At 31.1% G+C, this 13,220-nt stretch overlaps 1 protein-coding gene and 1 non-coding gene across 7 annotated transcripts in view; both read right to left on the bottom strand.

The window, feature by feature from the left end:
• The window catches only part of LOC146533117 (uncharacterized), a 97,345-nt gene that overhangs the window by 76,945 nt on the left and 7,180 nt on the right, over nucleotides 1-13,220 (bottom strand). For 2 of the 6 annotated variants that reach the window (XM_085196835.1, XM_085196834.1), the window contains exons 1-7: nucleotides 10,555-10,871; nucleotides 8,062-8,145; nucleotides 6,842-6,998; nucleotides 6,389-6,534; nucleotides 4,983-5,108; nucleotides 1,744-1,970; nucleotides 1,391-1,493 (exon numbers count right to left, since the gene is read on the bottom strand). In XM_085196835.1, coding sequence (XP_085052961.1) covers nucleotides 1,391-1,493; nucleotides 1,744-1,970; nucleotides 4,983-5,108; nucleotides 6,389-6,534; nucleotides 6,842-6,998; nucleotides 8,062-8,145; nucleotides 10,555-10,691 — 980 coding nt within the window. In that variant the 5' untranslated portion in view covers nucleotides 10,692-10,871. Of the gene's footprint in view, nucleotides 1-1,390; nucleotides 1,494-1,743; nucleotides 1,971-4,982; nucleotides 5,109-6,388; nucleotides 6,535-6,841; nucleotides 6,999-8,061; nucleotides 8,146-10,554; nucleotides 10,874-12,408; nucleotides 12,642-13,220 lie in introns of those variants that run through there. The other 4 variants (XM_085196837.1, XM_085196838.1, XM_085196839.1 and 1 more) reach the window with 4 other exon arrangements.
• On the bottom strand, nucleotides 8,201-8,282 carry TRNAS-AGA (transfer RNA serine (anticodon AGA)). The gene has a single exon. It is a non-coding gene; the product is annotated as a tRNA-Ser (tRNA).

Genomic DNA, 13,220 nt, shown 5'->3' on the forward strand with positions numbered 1-13,220 from the left:
AACATGAAAAAGTATTACTGCGCTTATAAATAAAAGGATTTATATCTATATCATCACAATTTTCGGTGGCATTACTATGTGCATTAGTTACAGTATTATAGTTATTAGTTTTAGTCAAAGCATAATTTTTTGCAATAGCCGATAAAAATTCGGGGACCTTGACATTAGAGGACCTGTAATTAAACGCTCAAAATTTTAATTGGCAATTTCTTGGTAGACTCAGTGCGATGTATTTTCAAAAGTAAAAAGCGAAAAAAAATCAAGTATTCAATCAGAAGAAACGCGTTTAAGGTGGGTGTTATTTTAATTTGAATGTGCTCATCGCAGCCAGTCCTTAGCGAACCTTCAAAGGACGGCAGACGTTTTCATACAAACTTGTACCTGACCGTTTCTAGACAAAATCAAAGAAACGGAAGATTTTAATGAGACGCGCATTGACAGTTTTTTGTTTTGCATCTCTCAGTAAAAGCTCTTTTAAGAAAGCTTTTTATTTCACGGAAAATGTACCGATTGTATTTAACTATATCCGTATACACATTGTATATAAACTCTAGGATCAGTACCGTAACTACTTATAACTTAAAATTATTATTACAAAAATTTTATCACAGCTAAAGATAAAAATACTTGATATCATAACACTATATGTGTAACTCGTATAAATAACAAAGTATATAAATAAGCAAAATAACCTATTTAAAATATATCTAAGCCACCCACTAAAAAACCTAAAGAAACCATACCATAACAAAACCCACAAATCTCAGAAATATTTGCTCCAAAAAAATCTTAATTGAACTTGTCATTTGAAAAGTACCGAAAAAAAACGCACTGCTTCCAAGATAGCAATCACGAGTTCAAAGGTGGCGTGTGTCATAATTGAGCACTCCAATTAAAAGCGAATGTTTAGAGCCTTCTGAAGTGTCTTTACTGTAATTACAGAGTGAGATGCCTTTGGCTGTTAGAGCAACGTTTAAAACCCGCAAGTCTAGTTATCTCGAATACGTTTTTGATATCAAAGAGCGTGGTTCAACTTAATCATGCAGTGTTAGTGGGTTAGAGGACAAACAACACAACTAAATACATATATTGGAAGCTGGATTATTAAAAACTTTGTATAGATACTAAAGTACTGTCTTTAAGAGCTAAAATGTTAAACTTAAAATATAGATGTTCTAATATTTATGGTAGCTTTGAATGTGATAAATTGTATGTTGGATTTTTGTAGCAGGTAGTTTCAAGAAACTATTCTCCACTTTCCGTCCGTTAAGTGGCAGAACTCAACACCGAGCTTTGACTAAACAGAACGAGGAAATAAAAATATAACTCATTCTCCAAGTGAGTAATTAAAAATAACCATATATAACAAAATAAAATAAACATAACTTACATGCCAGGCAAGGGAATGTAACTAGTGGGACTGCTGTCGTGGGTAGGAAATGGGGGCACGTCTTCTTCACTCTCGTAATTGTTTCTTTTTCTGTTTTTGTAGTCTGGATAAAAGAAACAATTAGATATTTAATAAACGTATTGAAATTATTTAAACAATCACGTAAAAATTAAGAATATTTTTTTTATTTATTTACACATTTTTCATATATTAAAGCAAAATCAAAATCTAATGTAATTAATTAAATATTTTAAAAACTGAAAATATACATTTTTTCCTTTACTACATGTAGTTGTATAAGTTTTGTATAACTGTATAAGTCGACAATTGATTAACAAAATACTCTTTATTACCTCTGATAATTCTCCTAACTCTTCTTGTAGCTTCCTCCGAGTAATCAGCCAACAGATCCTCCACAGTTTTATCCCTACCGTCCACGGCGTTAAGATCCGCGCCCGCGTCAAGTAATATCTGCACTACTGAGGCTTTGCCGAAGCAAGCCGCCTCGTGGAGCGGTGTACCCGAGTTTGTCCTTATGTTTGGATCTATGCCAGCTGCTAAGAGAAGTTTTACGACTTCTCTGGAGAGGAGATAGTGAGATATTAGTAGATATTCAATTAAATAAATTATAAAATAAAAGAATGTATCTATTATTTGTCATTTAATGCATTTCTCTTTAGAGTTATAGATTATGAAATATATATTATTTATAGACCGATAGTTTTAAAGTATTGAATGATACGAAAGCTATGTTGCGGAAAAAACCACTAGGACCCATCAGTCGACCTGTTTATGTAAATAAAATCGAATCCGCAACATACGTCACGTGTACAGTCAGACTATCCTATTGCATCAAGATGGTATTTTTATATTGATTTATAGCCTCCTGTATATAGCAACGTTGATCGAGGAAACTTTGAATTAAGACATTCCGCTCCCCACACATCGCCTAATTTTCGAGACATTGTAGCGATAATCAACGCCGCTCTTCACATGGTTACCAGAGCGGTTTCAGTGAGCGAAAACAGTATAGGTACAATATTTTTCGACAAATAAATATCTGTCACGAATGAGCCTCATGCATATATGCATGAGAGTACAAATGTAACGAATCTAGTTGTGGCATATCGATGCGTTTTTTACGTTGTTTGTTCTCATTTATATGAAAAATAAATAAATAGAGAATAACTAGTCCTTTGTTATTTAAAATAAAATGTATGCAAAATAGATGTGATTTTTTATTCGAAATTGTTTTGTACTTTTTAATATACATTTTTACTTATACATATGTATTTGTTTATTTTATACAACAAATACATAACTGCTACTGTATCTGCACCTGTGTGTATTTAGAACTACACATGTTTGAAAAATCAATGGTTCGAACACTGCAGTAGTCCGTGGTCACGGGTAGTCTAACCTCTCTACCATTACAATGTGTAAAAATTTAGAAAATGAAAATTTTAAAATGTAATTTGTGATGTTTTAGCAAATTGCAAAATTTTGCATACTAGGAAGGAAGGAAAACGATATATGAATAACTACATAAATAATTTTCCTGATTTGGACTATAATTAAATTTTTTGGATGATAAGTGAGAAGCGTGTCATACCTAACGTCGTATATTAAACATATATAAAATTTCGTATAAATTTTCTACCATAGCATTGATTGAAACCTGTATGATTTTGCAAAAATTACAAAATTTACTATGAGACAGTCACAATTTTTAATAACTCCTTTTTAATTTACTTTACTTTTCTCAATTAGTTTCGTAATCCAATAACATTATCAGTTTAAAAACTATATCCATACATGAAAAATTAAAGTGTCGGTAATCGAGTAAGCTGTTTCTGAGATTGCGTGAACATACGCATAGACAAACAAAAATTTTAAAATTATTGTTTTTACTTTTATTGCACTGATAAATTCCCCCAAAAATAACATTAAGCTATTAAAAAGATTACAATTTTTCAAACAATATTTCAATCCGAACTAGAACCTAGTTTAGGAGATTAATAAGCTCAAGCAAACAAAATCTTCAACATTACAATACCAGTATAAAAGTAAAGATAGTAAAAAACAGACATAAATCATATTTATTTATATTTATTCAGCGTACGTACCAACAAGCGATCTTTAAGCGTACATCACAGATACGCAAATTCTGGCGTGATGGGTGTGCGAGCGTTAAATTGACTCGTTACGTATTCCCCGTACACCGCAGCTACCATGATTATATTATTATAAAGATTACCGCCAGATAAATAATGTATGGAGAATGTTCATTTTAAATTATGTTTCATATATTATATAATGGAGTCCCAAATTGGTAGGGTTAAGATTATCTTAAATTTGTTCATAGATATACTCGTATAAGGATATATGTGGTTTGTCCTTTATCCCATGTTATTTTGCCACATATTTTGACGACGAGAACATGTTGGTAGAGTTTTTTTCTTTATTATATTAATTCCAAAAATAGCAAAACGTCTTGTACGTTTTGCTATTTTTATTTAAATATAAAATTTTTGTTGTTCGTTATCGACACTTAAATGTATTAGTCTTCTTAACTCTTACGTTTGCTAAAAACGGATATTTTGAGGGAGACAAGAGACAAGTCAAGTCATCTTTCATCATCTATATGTTTACCCGTTTAAAGAATTAATTCATTAAATCGTTAAAAACTAAGTTTTGACGTTCATTATGCAATTTAGATGTAAAGAACACATAGATAAATAAAAATACATAAAGTATTTTATTTCTTGCTAAGAAAATTATAAAAAAAGACGTATAAAGATATATCCTTATCCAAAATAGATAACAGCTCGAAATCATCACATTCATACAAACAAACAAACATACATCTGCTTAAAACGAAAAAAAAAATACCTCAACCAAAAAAAAAGCGCATTCACATAAAAAATTACCATAAAAATCAAAATCATATCCTACTATTGATTGTCGACTGACGACTGACGACTGACTGACAATTTGCGATGGCAACAATGGCTCCGCGGGGCCGATTGGAGCGTTATAACGAACGAATGAATATGAATACGGGCGGTGTGTACACGCCTTTACCTATTACCATACATTAATATTCAACGATTAATAGTTACGTCGGATTAGGTTGTTGCTGTGAAATGTACAATTTTTCATATTTACGTGTATTTCTGACATAAGCCTTAGCCGTAGTACTTACTAATTTCGACGTAGCTAATTGCTAATTTCGACGTAAACTGATAAGGACGTATGGCTTAGTGATTAGAGCGCTTGGACGATTACCAAGAGGCGATTCTTTTTTATATTTTCTTAATAAAATGTAAGATCCTACCGACTGCCACTTATCGCCCATCTAAAATCTTTTTTATTAGTATGTAAGTATTTTCTTAATTTTCCATAAAATAAACTAGCATCAATTACATAAAACATTCCTACATGACACCTTTTTTCTTACTGAATTCTTGTAAATTTTTAACATTATATTTTTTTTTTACTAAAACTTAATATTTTCAAAATTAAGTTTTAGACGGATTTAGATTATATTTTAATCGCAATGGAATATAAAAAACAATACAAATATACTTACTCATGACCGTTCATACTGGCTCTATGTAGCGGCGTGTTGGAGAAGTTCCTTACTCTCCAATTTGGGAATTTGTATGGATGCACCAATGTTGGATGGATTTTAATTAGACGTTTGACGGTTTTCAACCTGTTGACAACAATATATGATATAAATGTTATATTTATATGAAAATTACTATGATTTACTAAATAACTACTATTTATTCGGTATTTGCAACAGTAAACACTGTATGGCAACAACAATAATAACTTCTAAGAAACAATTTTTGTACTTAATATAATAAAATTTGCAAAATGCAAAAAATATGTTGCATGTAAACAAGAGTGATTCTTAGAAACAGCTGATAGCTAAATTTGTAGCGACGCTAGTCGAATTAATTTATAGGAAATGCCACTTCGATAAAACTAACGTTATATGTTCTACTTTTGACTTTTTTTTTTTTTTTTTTAAATATTAAAAAAAAATATATAGCCTAATATAATAATAAAAAAATATATATTTGGTTTTTTTTCCAAATGTGTAACTAACATCAAAAAATCATGCCAAATTAGGCGGCAATTTATTCAGTACGGGCTAGCGACATCGCCTATCTAATTCGAAACGTACTATAAATACTACTTTTTGGAAAAAATTATACAAAAAGATCGTATCTATTTCTTTATCTTCTTAATATTTTATTATTATTCTAACATAAACGTACCTAAAACCTAAATAAATCATCAATCACTGAATGAATAAGTATAAGAGGTATGTCTAAAACCCATTTTTTGCCATAGAATACAACTACCTACCACAGATCGAACTTAAAACCATAAATTTTCTATAAATTACTCTATAAATAGCATGAAAGTTTTCAAATATATGAGATATTAGCTCACCTTTAACTTGTTCGAAAGGAACCGCTAAAGAGAAGTCAAAGTTGGTAACATTCGCGAACTATTCGAAGCGACGAAATCTAATTTCTAGAGTCGACCGCAAAATTCAAAAGATCCACGAGATAGTTTGAAACAGCCAAGTTTATATTTTATACTCGACATGTTTTATAAGATTTTCGTATAACATATATTAGGTATGTGTGTTGGTTTAGTAACTTAGTTTACGTAGATTAATATGAATTGAATTGTATATTTAAATTATAATCTAATGAGATATTTTTGGATTATTATATCTTCACGCTATACCTTGCAGCAGCAGGGTAGGCAAGAGGGAATCTAGTGTTAAGACATTCCGCCCCCTCTTTGCGGATTTTTTGCGTAAAACTGACGAAATTCAATACAAATGAATGGAAATTATAAATATTAAATTAAATAATTAATTCCTTCGAGAATCAAACTCACAACCGTCGCGTTTAGTCATATTTATTATTTGATAGCTCTTAATGAAATATACAGATATTAATCTATTACCTGCCATACTGAGCCGCTAGGTCCAGGGCGCTCTCGTCCTTCACGTTGCGTATGGTGACGTCAGCTCCCTTGGCCAGGAGCTGGGACACCACGTGCACAGAGCCAAACTCCGCTGCCATTATGAGGGCAGTCTCGTTTGCTAACGTCTGGTGGACATAACAAATATAAAGTTAATTTTAAAGAAATCGTAATACATAAACAGTAATCCATTACTAATTTATTAGATAATAAACTATTGATATTATATTATTAATTTACATAATATACTTATAAACAGTACACTATCTAGTGTTAAGACACTGCGTTCTCCACTTTCCGTCGAATTTTCGAGACAAACATATTAAGTAATTCATTTCCCCAAGTGGGAATAACCGTCAAATGTGCCAATGCACCACGACGTCCTCACTCATCACTAATATAAACAGCTATCTACTTCTCAAACATAAAACTTACAACATGATTGACGTTGACAGGCGGTGTGTTGTGAGCTAGGAGCATAGCCACAATTTCTGAGTCCCCCTTGAACGCCGCGAGGTGGAGGGGCGTAGCCCCCTTGTCGTTTGTTATGCATGGGTTGGCGTCCACTGAGAGGAGATGCCGGACTATTTCTCTATGACAGGGAAATATTGTTAAATAGTATATATACTCCTAGGTTGGTATATAAGTATTGAAAACGAAATCTAATTTAAAAAAATATATATATAGTGTTAAAATAGTTGTTACAAAATAAAGTAGAAGGAAGGAAGTTAATTACACTACGCAATACAGTATGGTCAACGAGAAGTGTCCAAACTCAAGGTAGGCTTTCGGAATTTTTGGCGCATTGTATGATAATCAATGATGATAATAATGTGTTAATCAATTAACCAGTATAATCATTTCATTTTTTAAAATTTATATTAGTCGTAAAGTAAATAAAAAGAAAATAAGTTGCTAATAAATGTAAATTTCTCATAAATGTCAAATCAAACAAAAAGGAAGTACGCTTAATTCTGTTCTCTTACTGCCTAACCTGCTACATGCGGGATAAGGCGTTAAGCTGAAAAATTAAAGAATTTCTTCTAATGAAAACAGATGGCGCTAGTAATAGTCTGAATCGCGCTTTCGTTTGGTTCAACTAAAATTACATTAAAGACGCGTTGAAAAAAACGTTTCAGACAAACAGACAAAAATTTTTATTTTTGGAGAGTAATTTACTGATTCAGTGAATTACTTACATAATTAATTTTTAAATTCGAATATAAATGATCATTTAATAATTAGAATTACTAATTGATTAATTATTAAATTATCATTTATATCTGAGTTATTCTTATTATATCATACACAATAAAATATTATTATTTATTTTTAAATTAATGTAAAAAAATTAAATTACGATTTAACAATATACGTAATATAACTTACCTACATTATCTAAACCATTTTTTCTGTGGTAAGTTTAAAAAACGATTACCTATCTCAAAATTACTAAATTTCAAATAATTTATTGCATATGTCTTAATTTATAGATATGAATATTTATTAGGAAAAAATAACAATAAAAATTTCAGCTCGAACTCAAATATATTTTTCTTTCACGTTATTTTTATTTTATAAATAAGAAAGAAGCAAATTTCCTATTAACCGATACTACTATTAATAAAATAGTAGTTCGCAAAATTATTTTTTACCTGTGACCTTGAAGACATGCGTGATGTAGAGGCGTATATCCGCTGTCATCCTGAACGTTTACTCCAGCAGCGTTTCTTCTTAGACTGAAAATAAAATAAGAAATTAAGAAAAAAACTATAATATTAAAAAAAAAACATTCGCAGTCGGTAGGATTCGAACCTACGCTCCCAGAGGGAATCTGATTTCTAGTCAGACGCCTTAACCGCTCGGCCACGACTGCTGCTTGGCGTTGTATCAAAAAAGCCATTCGATAAATTATATATCGTCGCTTAGATATAAAACTATAATTATATCGTAAATATTTGTTTTATTGATATTAAAAACTTATTAAGTATACCTTTGTAGTTTTTTTTTATAAAATAAAATACTTATTATTTTCACGTAATAGACTGGTAGACTCAATCCGTCTATTACTTTATTCCTACGCAAAGTACATAAAATAAAAAGAGTGACAAACGACTTAATTAATGCTTATGATTTTGTTTCTAATCCACCCATCTTTAACTTTAATATAATATAAAAAATGAACCCGTAACTAGCACAATAACAGCTATTTTATGATTGAGTCACAATAGTGTTGTCAATTGTTTAATCGATCTTTTAACGGTCTCTTCACCTTACGATGAGTGAATTTCACTGACAAGAAAGAGATAACGAGTTCGAATCTCAATCAAAACAAACATTCATACGATGAAAGAGTAAGTGTTGATTTATAGATTATTATCTACCCATCTATATATATAAAATCGAAAGGTCACTCACTCATCACGAAATCTCAGAAACTATGAGTGCCAGGAATCTCAAATTTTGCAAAGGAGATACTTATAGGACGTAGGTGCTCGCTAAGACGGGAATTTGCAATATTCGACTAGTTGTTTTTGGGGCCGAAAGTTTGTATGAAACTTCGTTACTACAAATGCTAGGAGTCTCAAATTTTGCATAGACGTCACTAGGACGTAGCCATGGAGACAGAAATTAATAATAACATAGATCACGCGGGTGAAACCGCGAGAGGGCCGCTAGTTATAATATAATTATGCTGGTAAGAACCAATTGTTCAGACATTTTACGGTGTTTCTAATTAAAACTGCCATTGCTAAAACTCATGAGTAGGGAGGGACCTATTTTAATAACAATGGTAGAAACAAAACGTATATTGTAAACTTTTTGCGGCCTTGACACGTTCTCAGCTTATTAAGCGTCGGGTCAACGATCTGAGACAGTGAGTGCTGTCGTAATAACAGAATTGTAATCTACAGTACTTTAGACTAAAATTCATACAGCAATGATAACGGTAACTCCACATAACATCTGTTCCAACAGAGGCTATTAAATAACTGCAAGAGCAAATATTTGAGTTTGGATGTTACACTTTATTTTTAACCATATAGAAAGTATTGTTTTTTATTTCATTTCATTTTAGAAATTTAATACAGAAGAATATTAAAATTAATATTTAAAATGGTAAATAATGTCTAATACTAGAATGACTGATAGATTAGGAAAGCTAGATGAAAAGGCTACCCGTCTAAATTTCTAAAACATCGTTAGTAATGCTGAAGGATGATCACTCAAGAAGCAAAGAAGGAAACGCCATGTATGAAAAGATTGACATATTTCGGACACAGTAGAAGCGAGAAGTACGCCGTACGCCAGAGCGCTAATTAACTCTCTGTTCTCTCTTTGTCCATGCATTAAAGGTGAGGTTAAAATCATAAATTATAGGACGATTATTATTTATTAGTAGAGAACGAGGTGACTTAACACTAGGTTCCCTCTGTTTACCATCTTTAATATAAGAAAAATCGTGAATTTGTATATGACGACATTTTTGGACCCTGGTTATAACAATATGCAATTTCTATATTAATTAGTATAATGAAAGGGCGCCACATTACAAGGTAAATTATTAATTACTGGAACCATCACAGAAGTAACCATTGAAGTTAGCAATTCTGATAATACCATAATATACTTTATTAAATTATTCTCAACTTTATATGTAAATACAGTCACCAGTAAAAGTACAAATTATGAGTAATTTTAGCGGCAAATCTATCAAGTTAAAAAAGAAATTAATATTATTAAATAACAATATCATACAAATGAGCATTAAATATATTAAATGCAGAGTATCACAAAGGCGGACAATGATATAATAAGGAATATATTCTTTTTGATATTCCACCATTATTTTCCTTAGTAATTGGCGTGATGATTTAAGTAGTATAATAAAAAATAAAATATATAAATAAATATTTTATTTTGTCCTAAAAAATGAGTAATTTCTGAGAAATAATTAGCCTCATAGTAAAAACACAGAAATTATCTGTCACAAAGATAACAATGTACAAGAACTAAGATTATCACAGTATAAACAAACAATGAAGCTCTACAAACACATTATATCATTCACCTCTTAACATTTGGACACATTATTATACAAAACAATTAATATTCCTAAATATAACATTAACAATATCAAAACTCACCTGTCCATAAGAAATTTACTTTTAATTTTCCTTTTAGCTTGCGCGTAATTCTTATGAAAATTCGATCTAAAATCACACACATTACCACACACATCGAACGCACTGAAGCAGTTCACATTTTTTTGCAAATCACCCATTTCAATTATTATAAACAAGTAAATAAAGTAAAATAGAGAGAGAGAGAGATAAGTCGAAGGCTAGCAAGCCATGACGACCTCTCGGGCAGTGGTGAGGTGACTCACAGGATAGCCCCGTGTATGTCACAAACAGGTTTAGGCGAAGTTAAACAAAGTCGAAAATAACGAACGAGCAGCATTGGAAGGGAACAGTTAATGAAGTCAGATTGTAGGCAGTGACCAAAAGATAAGCGTAATTTTTGATAAGATATAATAATAAGTGGTTCAAGGAGTATCGCGAATTTATGCGTTCGATTTAAATATAGCAAACTATCTTTCGTTAATTGATAGATGTTAGTCTATAGTTATTAACTAGTCTTTTTTACAAAAAATTTGGAGTTAACTAGAGAATTCGAGGAAAAAATAGAAAAAACCCTATGACAAAAACATTAATAGACGTCATTACAGTAATGAAACAAATAAAAACTAATTATATCACTCAATAATTGAAAAACTTGATATTAATGTGGTTTTTTTGTACGATTATTTGATAAATTAAAATTGGTACAAGATAATTAAAAACCTGTATCTGCGTAATGGGAAATTTTACTTTCAAATCTTCATATCTAATTTAAAGGAGAAAGTGTTTTTGAAATTATGAAACATTGAATATTCACGCGTTATAATATTTAATATTATTAACAAAGGCCGTAAGTATTAAAAAAAATTTTTGATACGACGACTAAAATGGTTTTCCCGACCTTAATCTATATAAGAACACGTTTCATGCAAATAAAAACCAAAAAGAGAATATTGAAACCTGCCATGAAATAACATTTTATAAAGGTCGAAACCAGTCTAAGCATTCAAATATAACAATCAAACTTCTTCATAAAATTATGTAAATCTACATACATACTCGTATATCGACAGGTCTGTAATCACACTTAACCTACTTTAAACGGTATGTTTGTTTTACGCCCAATAACACAATAACAATCGACTTGCCTAATTTCAACTTACTAATTTGATCACTATGCATTTTTATCGCCTTTTGGCGCAAGCATTAATTGCATGACAAAATATTAAGAAAAAAAAATTGCAATTTGATGTTTTTAAAAATTGCCCTCTCTAAATAAATGAAAATTGTCTTTGACGAATTACATTTAATACAATTATGCATGTAGTGTTTCTACGAAATGTAATCTCACACACGTTCGTGTATACAATCTCATATAACGTTGACTATGATAGCAATGTTTTGGATATAAATTCTTACATTAACTTCTAAGGTTATAACGTAAAACACATACAGACTTACAAACTGACATTTCCATTTCCCATTCTATTTCATACAATAATTGTTCACAAGTTGAGAAACAGTTATAACATATTAACCTAAGGGAATAAAGCCAGGAAGGAATACTGGACAAGGAATAGAAAGGTCCATTGGCCGTAACGGGACGCCTCATTTAAAACTAAACAGCAAAGTAAATACGTGAAAACAAGTAAGTTCAATAAACCGACATGGATATAATCGGACAAACAGACCGCCATACCGCAAACAATGGCCTGAAGTGGGTCCGTGTAACTGTGAAGTTTTGTATAAGATTCACATTTCCCAAGAAAAAGAATATAAAGAAATTACATATATGTATTTATATCTTGGGAAACTATATATTTTGTATAAAAACTTAATAAATCACACAATTCCACTTAATAATAAATGAATACCAACCCGTACGTAAATTTCAACCTGGTAAGCATGAGCAAATCTTGCAAATCCGGTATCAGAAACTTCATTTTTTGATTCAAAACACTATCAGGTGACACTAACACTAACAAAACTCAACCATATCTTTAAGAATCACTAACGTATATTACTTAGCCATATCCAATGGTGACACGCGTGTTATCAGCTCAACGAATTCTTAACTAAATATTGATTTAAAATTTTTTAGACCAGCGCGTCCTGCAGAATGCCACAAATGACTAAGCGAGATTGTATGAATCATAGGCAGGTCGGTCGGTCGGTTAGAACTTTTTATTGCGGTATTTTGAATAACTGTTGTTTTTGGGTTTTGAGCTAGTGCTCTAATTACTTTCATACTTATTACTCCTTCAAACTGAAACTGTACTTTGTCTAAATATTTTAATACCTAGATTACTAATGAATATAGCATACCTATATAAATAAGCAAAATCAAATAATTGAGGGTTCGATTCCCACAGAAAAAAAATGAAATATTTAATATTTTCATTTCTTCGCTCTAGTGTCGAGAAAGTGGCGAACGTGAGTGTCTTAATGGGAACGGAGTATCTCATCACTACGTTCCCAGTCACCCTCAACCTACCTGTGTGGGTTACTACAGCATGACGCTGAAAAAAATCAAACAACAATCAAAACTAACAACATATATATATAATATCAAAAAAGACGTGTATAGTAAAAAAAACAATCAACGAGTCCTCCCGCCATGAATTGCTAATTGCATACAATTTTATCGGCCGCGGCTCGTCATTGTGAGGTCAGTGTTGCCAGCAACAAGT

The sequence above is a fragment of the Heliconius melpomene genome, chromosome 13, assembly GCF_056956725.1.
Source record: "Heliconius melpomene rosina isolate 202511_hmr_F chromosome 13, ASM5695672v1, whole genome shotgun sequence".
Taxonomy (NCBI): domain Eukaryota; kingdom Metazoa; phylum Arthropoda; class Insecta; order Lepidoptera; family Nymphalidae; genus Heliconius; species Heliconius melpomene.